At 51.4% G+C, this 12,038-nt stretch overlaps 2 protein-coding genes across 3 annotated transcripts in view; both read left to right on the forward strand.

Moving 5' to 3' along the window:
- FLT4 (fms related receptor tyrosine kinase 4) overlaps nt 1–4,236 on the forward strand; it is a gene marked incomplete at both ends in the record, with an annotated part of 56,098 nt that extends 51,862 nt beyond the window's left edge. The window contains 4 exons of the mRNA XM_082006189.1: nt 825–964; nt 1,632–1,752; nt 2,540–2,625; nt 4,017–4,236. Of these exons, the coding sequence (XP_081862315.1) occupies nt 825–964; nt 1,632–1,752; nt 2,540–2,625; nt 4,017–4,236 (567 nt within the window). The remainder of the gene's footprint in view (nt 1–824; nt 965–1,631; nt 1,753–2,539; nt 2,626–4,016) is intronic.
- A 6,750-nt stretch (nt 4,237–10,986) lies between these two features.
- The window catches only part of RNF130 (ring finger protein 130), a gene marked incomplete at its 3' end in the record, with an annotated part of 48,189 nt that continues 47,137 nt past the window's right edge, over nt 10,987–12,038 (forward strand). For both annotated transcript variants that reach the window (XM_082006314.1, XM_082006315.1), the window contains exon 1: nt 10,987–11,307. In XM_082006314.1, coding sequence (XP_081862440.1) covers nt 11,037–11,307 — 271 coding nt within the window. In that variant the 5' untranslated portion in view covers nt 10,987–11,036. The remainder of the gene's footprint in view (nt 11,308–12,038) is intronic.

The raw sequence follows: 12,038 nt of genomic DNA on the forward strand, positions 1-12,038 counted from the left end.
ACAGGGTTTCCTGGATCAGAGAGGTCTGTTTCCCAGAACTACTGGAGAGCTCATTTCTGTGGTAGCCCTCTTGCTGCATCCTAATATAGCTCCACTCCTTGCAGGGCGGGTACCCTCTCAGTCATCATTCCAGTATTTCCATCTTAATCCCCAGATGATTATTTGAAATTTTTCAGCTGAGTCAAGGCCCTGGCACTCCTGCCTCCCACATGCCCGCATAATGAAAACCAGGATTTCAGCAGGGTTTCTGAAACTCTATCCTCGGATCTAAATGTCAGGGCCATGTGAACCAAACAACTGTTCCATTACAGCAGTCAGATATACAAATTTCTGTGAAACTATTACTAATCACTGCCATGCAGTATCTCAGCAGGACTTCTAACTGCAATGAGCGTGCAGCTCTGATTTTAACATTTTCTTGATGTTCCATTTCATAAGACCAAAGCTAAATGCTTAAATAGGAGTACTGTCTCATCCTGACATCCCTGATTTTAACCTTTCAGCCCTGGATCCCAGCACAGGCATGACTAAGCTACAGTGATGTGCACCTGGAGCACAGTGCTCTGTCCATGTAGGCTAGAGAACTGTAGGTGCCATAGGACTGGGTTGTTTTCCTGCTCATGCACATCTCCATGCACCTGCAACACTTGCAGCTACTTAAATGCAGAGGGCACAGAAACCTCCAACCAAATATTTTGTCCCAGAGAAACAAAAGACAAACCAGAAACTTCCCTCCCCAACTCTGACAGCTTCTGCTTGTAGAGCCCTTTCTTGTGGGAAAGCACTCCCCTTCTTCTGAGGCCACTCACTGTTCTTCCTACCAGGAAGGGAAGGATTACATCCCGCTGAACGACTCTCACAGCTCAGAAGATGATGGTTTCTCCCAGGTGCCTTCCTCTGTCCAGCAAAACTCAGATGAAGAGGACTTTGACATGAGGATACGCTGCCACAGCCTAGCAGCAAGGTGAATCCCCTCTGAAAAGGACATAGAGCCCAGCAGGCAGCCAGCAGCCTGAGCTGTAAGGGAGCCTGAGGGATATGGGGTGAACCCAGTAGCAAGAGGTTGGAAAAATCCCAGGTGATCAGGTGTGATCCAAGCATTTAGGCACTAGCATCTTGCTTATAAAAGCAAAATCACTTTCCTTTGATGATGAGAAAGAGCCCTTGATGTGTAAGCCTATGGCATTCCTTCTCCTGCTTCCAGCTACACTGCCAGAGCATCATCCTGGTCCATCAGGTAGATGAGGAAGGAAGGTGTCACCTGCCCTTCTGCTTGTGCAGGAGCTTCATCCTATCTGTTCCTAACTAACCCAAACAATTAGGCCTAGGCTTCTCATCTCTGGGGAGCTGTGATACTGTGAGGCCTAGGATCTATATGACATTACTCTGCTTATCCAGAGTGGAGGGGTAATCAGGGCCTCATTGAATCAGGAAGTCTGGGTGCTCCCCACTGCAGAAGTATGGGGTTAAGAGGCCTAAGGTGACTCTATTCCCCTCCCAAAATCCACCATTTGGGTCATCTGCCTCCCTGCATACTTCGGTTGCATAGAGAGGAGGTTGGGTCCATGTCCTGTTTATTGAGGACATTGACTCTGTTAGTTTTACTGAATACAGTATGCTTCTGTCAGCAGATACTACAACTGCGTCTCGTTCCCTGGTTGTTTGACGGGAGGAAATCAGATCAGGTGTCCATCCAGGATAAAGACATTTGAAGAGTTTCCCATGACACATACAATGTACAAGGCACACCCGGTGAGTAGCATCTGAGTGGGGTTGAGCAGGGGGCAAAGAAATGTTCAGCTGTTTCCTGACAGCTTTGCTGTTAAGATCATGGAAGGAAGATCACTCCTATCTAATGTCAGTCTGTCTGTGTCATTCCTGTTCAGTCCGTCCAGTCCTATGCACATTCATTTCTCCACTTGGCACATTGGGGTTTCTCTACAGCACAGCTTGTACTGCCCGAATGTGAAATAGGGAGGTTAGATCTACAAGCAAGGACTATAAAGGATCTCAGAGAAAAGCCTGCTCTTCACCCTTCTCAAATATGTAAACAGGGTCTGGTTAAGCATACTGAAATCCATCCAGGACTAGGTAAACCCAGAGTCCTTGTCTGCACCTCCCTAATCTTGACCCACACAGTTGTGTGCAGCAGGAGCCCTCCTGGCCTCTCTAAACTGGGCTGGTACTTATATCTTCTATAGCAGCAAAACTTAAGTCATCCCCTTAGTGTCAGAGGAAGAGCTCACCTCTCACAGAGTTGAGGGTAATACATCTTCCAGGCAGGCAGCACTCTTTTTTTTTTTCTCCCCGTAAGTGGCACTGAACTGCACACACAAATCCTGCCTTTGAACATACTGCTTTTAAGAAGGTGCCTAAGAAACTCTTCCAGCAAGACCAAGGAGCATGCTGGTAAAGTGCCCCTACTCCTTTTTTCCCAACACAGAAACACATGATCTCATCTCCTGAATGATTCCTTCTCCCTTCCCACTCTGATCAGCTGACAGGGATGTTACTGATAACTCCTGTTGCTTCCTTCCAGGACAATCAAACAGACAGTGGGATGGTTCTGGCATCTGAGGAATTTGAGAGGATAGAAAACCGACACAGAAAAGAAGGTGGATTCAGGTATTCCTTAAGTCTAGCCACGCAGACCTCCCTGCTGCCAAATGCAGTGAGACCAGGCGGCAGCTCTCGGTGTCTCCCCATAGGGTATGTCTCCTGGGGCTCTCAGCAGCAGCAGAGCTGTGGGTCCTGTGCCAAAGAAGTCCATGCACACATTAACAAGAGGCAAAGTGCATGAAGAACAGACCTGCCTGCTGCTTCCTAGGGTTTAAAAATATAAACTGTGCCCATTCAACTGATCAAAACATGTTCCACGGGGTATGAAAATTTGTCCGTTAAGATAATGAGACACAGTGACGGTGTTAATAGGACTCTTAATGCTTATTGACATTTTCTGGCGAAATGTGTCAGGGCTTGTTCAAGCGGTGGCAGCTGGGATGGATGGAAACTATGCGGCTGCCACCTCCCTCCCCCAGCCCTGACCCTGTGGTACAGGGCCCTGAAGCGGCATTGCAGGGATGGTACAGGCCTTAGGACTTCCCACATGCTGGTACTGAGCCTGGCGGGTTGAGCTGGCGCTCTCAGGGCTGACGATGTTATAGATGGTTATGTCCTTGCCCCAGGCTTGGAAACTGGGTGAGAACCCGTCCAGCTCATCTCTGCTTGGTGCCAGAGCAGGCTGGGACCTTGTCTCCATGACACTGTGTTGAGCAAACCATGTCAGCTCATGTATAGGCAAGGCCAATCCCAAGCCTCTTCCTCACCTCCTCTGCCTTCCAAAATCAGATCAGACTGGTCATTGTCTTCTCCCTTAGCCATAGCCTTGTGGCCTCTCTGCTGTTGTATCAGACTGTCTCCTGCTTCTTGTCCTTGTCCTCTTTTCCCTAAGGCACGTTCCCATTGTCCCCTACACCATGGGCTACCTGGCATCCTGTCTCCTGGAAAATACTGCCCTTAAACCTCTCCTTGAACGTGTCCCTGCCCTCGCTCTTGTGACTTCTTGCTAGTCGCCTGATACTGGCAGGTGCTGAGATGAGGTTGCTGATTTCCTCCCACATCTTCTTCATCATCTTCTTTCATTTCCTTTCCCCCATCCTGGCTGTTGGTTTGTACCAGATTCTGTTACTCCTGCCAGGTCTAGCAGCAACTGAGGCAATGTCACTTTTCTCTCCCTGCTCGTTGGGGTCCCAACCCTTCCCTGGGCTTCCCAAAGGTATCTAGAAGAGCTGAAATAACTCAGTTGCCAAGTCAGATTTTTCACAAAACATACGGGCTGTGCTTAGGTTTAGAGCAAGGCCTGGTGTTGTGCTTTGAAATGGAGGTGTAGGTCCATTCCTGACCATGCCTCTGCCCCGTGCATTGGCAGATGATGTTTCCTGAAGCTGCAATCTCTCTAGGCAGGACAGAGATTTTCCAGGAGTGCTCAGATTGATCTGTGTCTCTTTCCCTCACAGCAGTAAAGGGCCCAGACGAACTGCGGAGCTGCCAGGGGAACAGTCAGACCTGCGGGGCAGATGTCAGCCATCGTACGGGTCCCAAGTCGGAGGCCAGACTTTTTACAACAGTGAATACGGGGAGCTGTCAGAACACTCTGAGGACGGCAGCTGCACCCCGCCTGGAGAGGGGTCCAGTCCCCCCGCTCTCCACGCTTCCTTCTTCTCCGAGCAGTACTAATGGCATCAGGCCCTGGAGGCGCCAGCTGAGGCATCGCCTCTCACCCTCCAGGCGTGTCATCAGGGTCACTCAGAGCTTCTCCTTCAACCTATGCCCAACCTCAGCAGGGAACCTACCCTGAACGGACGGGGAACATGGAAGTCCTTGGAACCACAGCACCTCCAGCTGCAGCTTCCCTGTGCTGGGACTGGAGAGAGCGCCTCACTGATTCCTCACGTTCCTTTTCTTCCTGTGGCTCAGACAGATACATTCTGCCAGGAAGTGGGTGCCTGTGTTCGGCACTACAGCACCTTCTGCCTAGCATGCAGCCTCCACTCAGATCAGCTTGCCATTCAGAAAGCCCATTTCAGGTCAGATATAAATAGATCTGTCTTAGTCTCAACTTTCTTCCGGGTGTGCAGCCTGAATATTTTTCCTTGGATTGCTTCCTCCTCCTCTCCTCATGATGTCAGCTGCTGAGCTGCAGAGCAGAATCAAAGGGAAGAAATCCCTAGTGGTATTAGCAGCAAGAGCAGGACATTTTAAAGAGGTGTATGGAGAGATCTCTAGGGATCTTTGTAAATGTTCATGCACACTGTTCATTCTGGGTAGGTGCCAGCCTCTCCATCTCCTCTGCAAGCCCACACCCCTCTCATCTCTGCTCGGGGGGGGGGAAACCTGTCAATCTGCTTTTATTACCAGGATTATTTTAGCCATCTCAACACAGCTAGTGCTGAGTAGGTCATCAGCTGATGGCTAGAGTCCTCCCAGTGAGATAAATAGCAACTCTTTTTGCAGGCCCAGTGCAAAACAGGGTTTCAGATGATCTGTGCTGGGAGCAGGTTACTCACAGGTCTGCTGCTCTCGCCTTCCCCTTCTCCCAGAGTAGTGCTGAGATCATTTGTTGCTCGAGTGAGAAATTAAAGCAAAGCTGTGTTAATTTCAGCTGGTTTCTAAACATAGAGTGAAAATGGGTTGTTTGCTGGGAGGAAAAGGATCAAAGTGGTAGGGAGGGAAATGTTTATTTTCAAGTTGCTGCAAGGGTGTTAGACACAATGGAAGGAACAGAGCTCCAGCAATGAGGTGCAGCGTCCCCTTGTGTGTTGGCATCACCGAGCACATGGAGGGCAGCGCTTGGCTGGTGCTCAAGCCCCCGTTCTCCTGGATGAACAGTTCTGCACCGTGACCCTTCATGCCACCCTAGTTCCCTGGCTCTGAGGAGGCACTTTGCCCAATCATCTCCCCTCCAGTTTCTGTTGCAAAGCCACCAGCACAGCGTACCTATCTCTGGGGGATTAAGAAACATTTATTTGCTGAGGAAACATCTCACCACTTGAGCCTTCTGTTTCTGAAAGATATCATGTGAATTCAGAGCTCTGGGGAACCTCTGCAGCCCCTGTGTACAGATTTCTGTGCTGCTGCCTCACCACTTCCCACCTACTTCTTTCCATCCTGCTCACAATCCAAGAGCTCAGCCACAGAGCACGGTTACATCACTGTCAGAGGAGTCTGCGTGAAGAGGCTCGTCTGAACAGCTTGTCATCTTCTCTTCTCCCACATGCCCGTGGCTGGCAGAGCTCCTTGCACCAGGGCATCTCAGCACTGGAGAGTTTCTGCTTGTGGGCCACACCTCTGTGCACAGAACCAAGGGTTTGGTTTGGACTTTTTAAAATTGTGTTTCTTGTCAGGCGTACTGCTTTCCCACACTGTATTTCTTTTCCAGCAGAGGGTTTTATGCGTTTCCTGACGTGAGCCTGAGTCCTTACAGATGACTTTCCCAAGTCTTAATTATAGTTCTCCGCACAAGTGTAATGGGGAGATTTATTTAGCACATGGGAAAACAGATACTCTAAGCCTGTGCAGAGCGCCCAATGTTCCCCTCCCTTTTTGTGTCAGCAGGATGACGTGGCTGTGATTTCCACAGTAAAAAGAGGCAGAAAACCAGACCAGCTTGAGCCAAACTGGCTCAGGACACAGAATTGGAAATTGCATGTGACAATGAATTCCCTGCCTTCTACTGGTGTCCCCTGAAGTTGCCAGGAATTTAAGCATCTTTAAGTAATTGTTATGACTCAGTAAGAACCCTCTGGCAGGAGATGCTGGAGAGCCAGGCCAAGGAGGTAGGACAGCCAACAGAGTGTAGGCCAGACCAAATTCTCCTCATCTTGCCCTGGTTCTTGAACTGGTGGTTCCCTTGACAGAAGGAAGGCTACATGTGCCCAGTGCTGCTGGAGGTCTCCACTGGCATTCACATGGGTGGAAGGTGACAGACTGCTGAGCTAGATTCAGGCTGCTTGCTTGGTGATGGGCATCCGTAGGACCCAAGTTCTCTTGTTTCCAGTGTTTCACAAACAGTTTTCTGCCTGGAAACACAGCCGCATGTGAAAGAGGGCCCAAGAAAGAGGCCTATAAATTAAATAATAGTTGAAAAACAGAATTCCAAAGTAGCTGCAAGTCCGTGTCCATATGTGAGGGATAGAAACATACTAGCAAAGCATGACTCTTGCCGGGCACTGGCAGGATTCCTTAGCAGAAAGGGGACAGAAGCATCTGAGCACCCTGGCTGGCTGTCAGCACTCCCAACCAGCCAAGTCAGCTGCACTTTGTCGCTAGGTTCAGCTGTAAATTGCTCATGAGCATCCTTGTGGAGAAGGGTTACTGCATCAGAGCCATTGTTTATGTTCTCCTGCTTCACTCTGGGGAAAGCACTGGTGTGACATCTGATTTTTCAACATTCAAATAATTTGGCCCAACAGAAGTTTATTTTTTTCTCTTTTGCACTATCTTGAGGTGGGGGGTGGAATCAGGTCCTATTGTATCTGCATCAACAGCATTGCATGAACAATGCAGCCGTGATAGGAGCAAACGCAGGCTCCTCTTCAGACACTCCTGCTGATGAAGAACAATTGTAGCGTGGGATATTGTGGAGCTGTTGAAACAATTGTACTTTCACTCTCTTAAAAGTATACTAAAATTGGAGTTTACGGACCTGATACACTTCCCCACACTCTTGCGTTATTTCTGGCTTTTTTTTTTTTTTTTAAGTGTCTCCAGATAAGCATGAGCATGAAATGAAGCTGATCTGTTTTGGTTTTAAGATGTGAGCCAACAGTGTTGTCTGTCTTTCCACAGCGACAAGGGAGTATTTCAACTTTAAAAACCCAGGGTTCGATAATTGTGCCTCCTCCGTTCACAATGCACTCTCTGTTGTATTTTGTTTGGGCTTTTTACTGGAACTCAACATTGAAGCTAAGCTATTTATCGTCATCCTCCTTTAAAATGACTGTTCCCGGTCCTATGCAGAGTCTCATTTTTCCTTACAAAGTGTTGGTGTTGAGAGGACATTCTTCCCTCATGAAAACAAAGCATTGGGGTCTCCTACTTGCAAATACACGTGCGTCTCTGAAGAAAAACCTGTGTATCAAGTAACACTTCATTTATATTGCAATATTTTAACCTGGTACCTGTTGTTGCTACAGCAGCATTCAATGTTTCAGTGGGCTGCCTTCGAAGCAAGTAGGTTACAACATGGGTTGTGCGTGAGTACAAAAGTGTGGTCTGTGAGTGCGAGTGGGTGTTTCGTGGGTGAGTGTGTGGGTGTTTGCATGTGCGAAGTTCTCCTACCAGTGAGCGTATGTGAGTGTTTATAACTCACGTTGAGTCTTGTCGCTGGAAGTTCACGGTTATATATCAAACCAGTTACAACACTGCTTTCTTTCCTCTCCTCCTATAGTACTTGTTATCCTTTGTCATTAAGAGTTTTGTTGTAATATCTGAATGTGAAAATTAATAAAGTCATAACTGGCGCTGCTCTCTGGTTCCTGGAGGCCCCCGCTGCCCGCGGGTGCTGCAGCGCTCTGCTCCCAGCTCCCCACGCGGCCTGACTCTGGCCCAAGCAGTTAGCACATTTGGGTTTTATTATTTTTATTTTTGTGTCCCTCTGCATTTCCCCGCATCCTCTAGGAAACAGCTGGCCTTTGTGGCATTTCCATTCAGGATGAAACTCAGTCTTTTCTCCTGCTGAAGCCGGATATGCTTCGGTTAAGCCCTTCACCTGCCCGCCATCTCCCCCAGATCCGCGACCCTTCCTCGCCGCCTCGGCCCCCGGGGTCTGGGACCCCCCGGCCCCTCTCGCACAGCGCTGACGGGCGCCGGGAGGGACAAGGGCGGCGGAGGCCCGCGGGCCACCCCCGTCCCCTCAGCGGCGGAGGGAGGCGCGGCGGCGCCCCGCAGGTGGCGCCCTCACCCCGGCGGCGGCGGCTGACCCCTGGCCAGAGGCCGGGCGGGAAGATGGCGGCGGCGCTCGCGGCTGGCGTTTGGCAGGGTAAAACTTGAGAGGAAAGCCAAGGGCGGGTGTGAGTCACGGGCGGGATCCGGGCTGAAGGACGTGTTCTGGGCCCGGGGAGCGGTGGAGGTGGAACATAAATGGATTTATGACTATTCAAAAAACAAAAAAACCCCACACCAGGAGCCAGGGTGAAACCGGAGGCATGGCTCCCTCTTCACCCCTGTGGTGACCTGCAAAGACCTTGGTGCCATTTGTCTGCCAAAAAAACGGTGTCCTGAGGAGCGGCAGCCAGCAGAGGCACAGCTGCCCTGTGCAGCATATCAGTGTGAGGAGACCTGGGGACGTTCCCCTCAGCTCCAGCCTCTCTACCACCATCCTTTCATCCAGCTCCACCACCACTGAAAGCGGCCAAAAGAACCTTTTAACTCTCCTCTCCCCATTCAGGAAGCTGCCTGCCTGGGGAATGAAGAGACTGAAGCAGCTCTGCTCATGAAATACCCCATTTTTGTGCACCCTAGAGCAGCACTTGGCTGCTCCTCTCCTGAGTCTTCTCTCCTGGGGCCATGAGCACTCGGCTGCTCCTCTCCATCTGGGGTGAAAGGTTGGGTGAAATGTTGAGAAGCCATTAATGGCACGTGGTTCCTCACCCAGCATTTACCAAACAGCAGAGTTTAAAAAAAAAAAGTGGAGGCAGAACATTCAGCTGCTGCTTCAGAAACATTTCCTGGGTTGTATGGACACTTCTATAGCGCATTTTATAAATGGCTTCTCAGAGGATTTTAGAGAGTCACACAGTACATGCTTTTAGCAGAGCCCATAAGGTTCATTCTGCTCCGAGACACAGATTTGCAAGCCAAGCTTTCCTTGGGAATGGCATGGGTCTCTCCAAGAGCAGGATTAGACCCTCCACATGCACTCCAACAAAATAAACAGATGGTGCTTTGATGTATGTTTTGATGATGGCACATGTATATGTGACCAGGTGCATCACAAATGGACAAACTACAAAACCTTCCAAATGAGAAGAGTTTAATAGGATGCTTAGGTTTAAGACCAGGCTTATTGGAGGGCCTTCTTAAGCAGCTGGGGAAGTCACCAAGGAGATCATATCTCCAAAGAACAGCAGCACAGCTATTTGTTCAGAAATTTAGAAAATATCCTAGCCCACAGCCCTGCAATACTTGTTTGCTTTGCTATAATTTTCAGATAGTTTGCCTTTCAAAATCCAAGGTGGCCATTACTTCTTACATCTCTGAAGAGACTGACATCTTTAGAACTATGATGTTAGTTAGAGAGAGCAATTCAAGTCCTGTTTTACAGTATTTCGTGGGATTACTATTCATTAACAACATTTGAGCGTTTGTAAGATTTCCCACTATAGTATGTCGTGACACTCCAAATTAGGTAGGAGTGACCAAATCCTTACACAGAGGCTACGATGTTCCTACCCCAACAGCCCTTTCAGCGTTAGCTGGACTGAACACACACCCCTTCTTTTTCACACACATGGCACTTTTTCCCCCCATTTCACGCTTTTAAAATATCTCTCGTAGTTTTTGATGGCCAGCGCTCCTCGTCTGCAAATTAAAGATGCTGACCAGCCACGGGAGGCCGTATGTGTCCCTGCATCCAACTCCTTGAAGAACTGCGGGTGGCCAGAGCCAAGCGTTCGTTACAGACGCCGGTGAAGCGCCTCCCGCCACCACCGCCATGACCACCGTGCTCCACGCGGCCACGCCCATCATGACGTCATCAGATAAAACACCGCCCCTTCTCTAACCCCGCCCCACGGAGCGTGGCTCTTCAATAGCCTCGCCTCTCGCCCTCGTGGCGCTGAGCGGGGCGGGGCGCGCCTGCGCAGTGCGAGGAGCGCCGGGCTGCAGTAGAGGTGCCGGGCGCGGAGCCGGCGGCTGAGCGCGGCGCGGCTGCGGGAAGGCGCGGGGGCCCCGCCGCCCCTGGGACGAGCCGAGCATGGAGCGGCGGTCACAGGCTGCGGCCGCCGCCCTGGGCAGCGGGATGCGCCACCCGCCGCACTAAGGCGGCGGCGAGGCGAGGCTGTGCGGCGAGCCCGAAGCGAGCCCCGCGGCCGTGTGTGAGCGCGACTGAGGCGGCGGCGGCGGCGGCTCCTCCCGGCGGCCTCCTCCGCGGGCAGGGGGCCGCGGCACCGCCCCCGCCTCCTCCCCTCCCCTCGCTCGGCACGGGCGGAGGTGGGTGGCCGGGGCTCCCCCGCGGCGGCGGGCGGGCGGCATGAGCGCGGCGCCCTGAGGGGCCGGCGGAGCGGGGCTCGCCCCGAGCAGCCTCCCCCGGGGCCGCGGGCGGCGGATCGGACTCGGCTGGGACCTGCCATGGCTCCCCTGGCTCCTCCCATGGCATGAGCCCGTGCTCTCCTCCCCCCTGCGCCTGCCTTCGGTCTTTCTCCGCTCCTGGACTGTCAGATGGGATAAAATACCCCCGGGCGCCCGGGGCTCGGCGCTGCCGCGGCGGGAGCAGCGCAGGCAACCGGTGACGGCCGTCGGCTCGCCCTGAGTCGAAGATGAGCTGGCGGTGCGCTCGCCAGCACCGGAACGGCGGCTCCTCCGTCCTGCCGCTGCTGCTGCTGCTGCTGCTCTGGCACTGCTGGCTCCGGCCGGCCGGCGCCGACACCACCAGCCAGGCGTACTACACCGCCCTCATCAACGTGACGGTGCTGAGCCCCGAGCGGGGCGGCCCCACGCTGCTGAGGATCGACCGCGGCCGCTACGGGCAGGATTCCCCCAAGGTGGAGGTCAAGGGCCTGCTGGTGGCTCCCGTCCCCATTAACGGAGGTAACGCTTCCTTCGCCGCCGCGGGTGGCTTTGCTGTCGGGTGCCTCCTTCACAGGGTGGTTGGCCTTTGAGTGGTGCGGACGCTGCCAGAGAGCTCTGACAAGGAGGAGGAAGAACTTGCCCGAGGAAAAGAATAAAAAGGAAAAAAAAAAAATCCATGATCGGAGCGTGCGGGCTTTCGTAACGGCTCTGCAAAGCGTAATGGGGTCTCCAGCATGGATGCCAGCAGGCTAGTCGTGCTGAGCGATGAAGGTGTGATTTCTAAACTAATGACAGAGAGTCGGTAGCGATAGATAACAGTTTACGGCATTGCCATGAGTCTCGGAACAGCTGCACAGCAGACTCACTGTGATAAATACGCGTCTGGATGGCTTTTGCAGCTGCATGAATTCATGGTTGGTCAGTGTACATTTCCTAAAAATGCTGTTTAAGCTGTCCATCAAGACTTAGGAGGACTGGAGCCATGAAGCTCTCATGGCTTGTCTAAAATGTGCTTGTTTAAGTATTGAATGCTGTGTAGTGCTTCCAGATAAGTTTTCTGTTGTCCATATAATTGTTTTTTGGACAAATGTTGGGTTTTATAGGGAACATTAATTTAAACAAGTGAGAGAATTGTCTTATTTTTGCCTGAAATGAAACCAATTGCTTCAGTCATAATGAAGCAGTTGTAGTATCTCATTTTGAAAACCCTTCTTGACGTTATCTAAACTGCCATCTTTACAAAATGGACC

This window comes from Phaethon aethereus, assembly GCF_964289735.1.
Source record: "Phaethon aethereus genome assembly, chromosome: 14".
NCBI classification, from domain to species: domain Eukaryota; kingdom Metazoa; phylum Chordata; class Aves; order Phaethontiformes; family Phaethontidae; genus Phaethon; species Phaethon aethereus.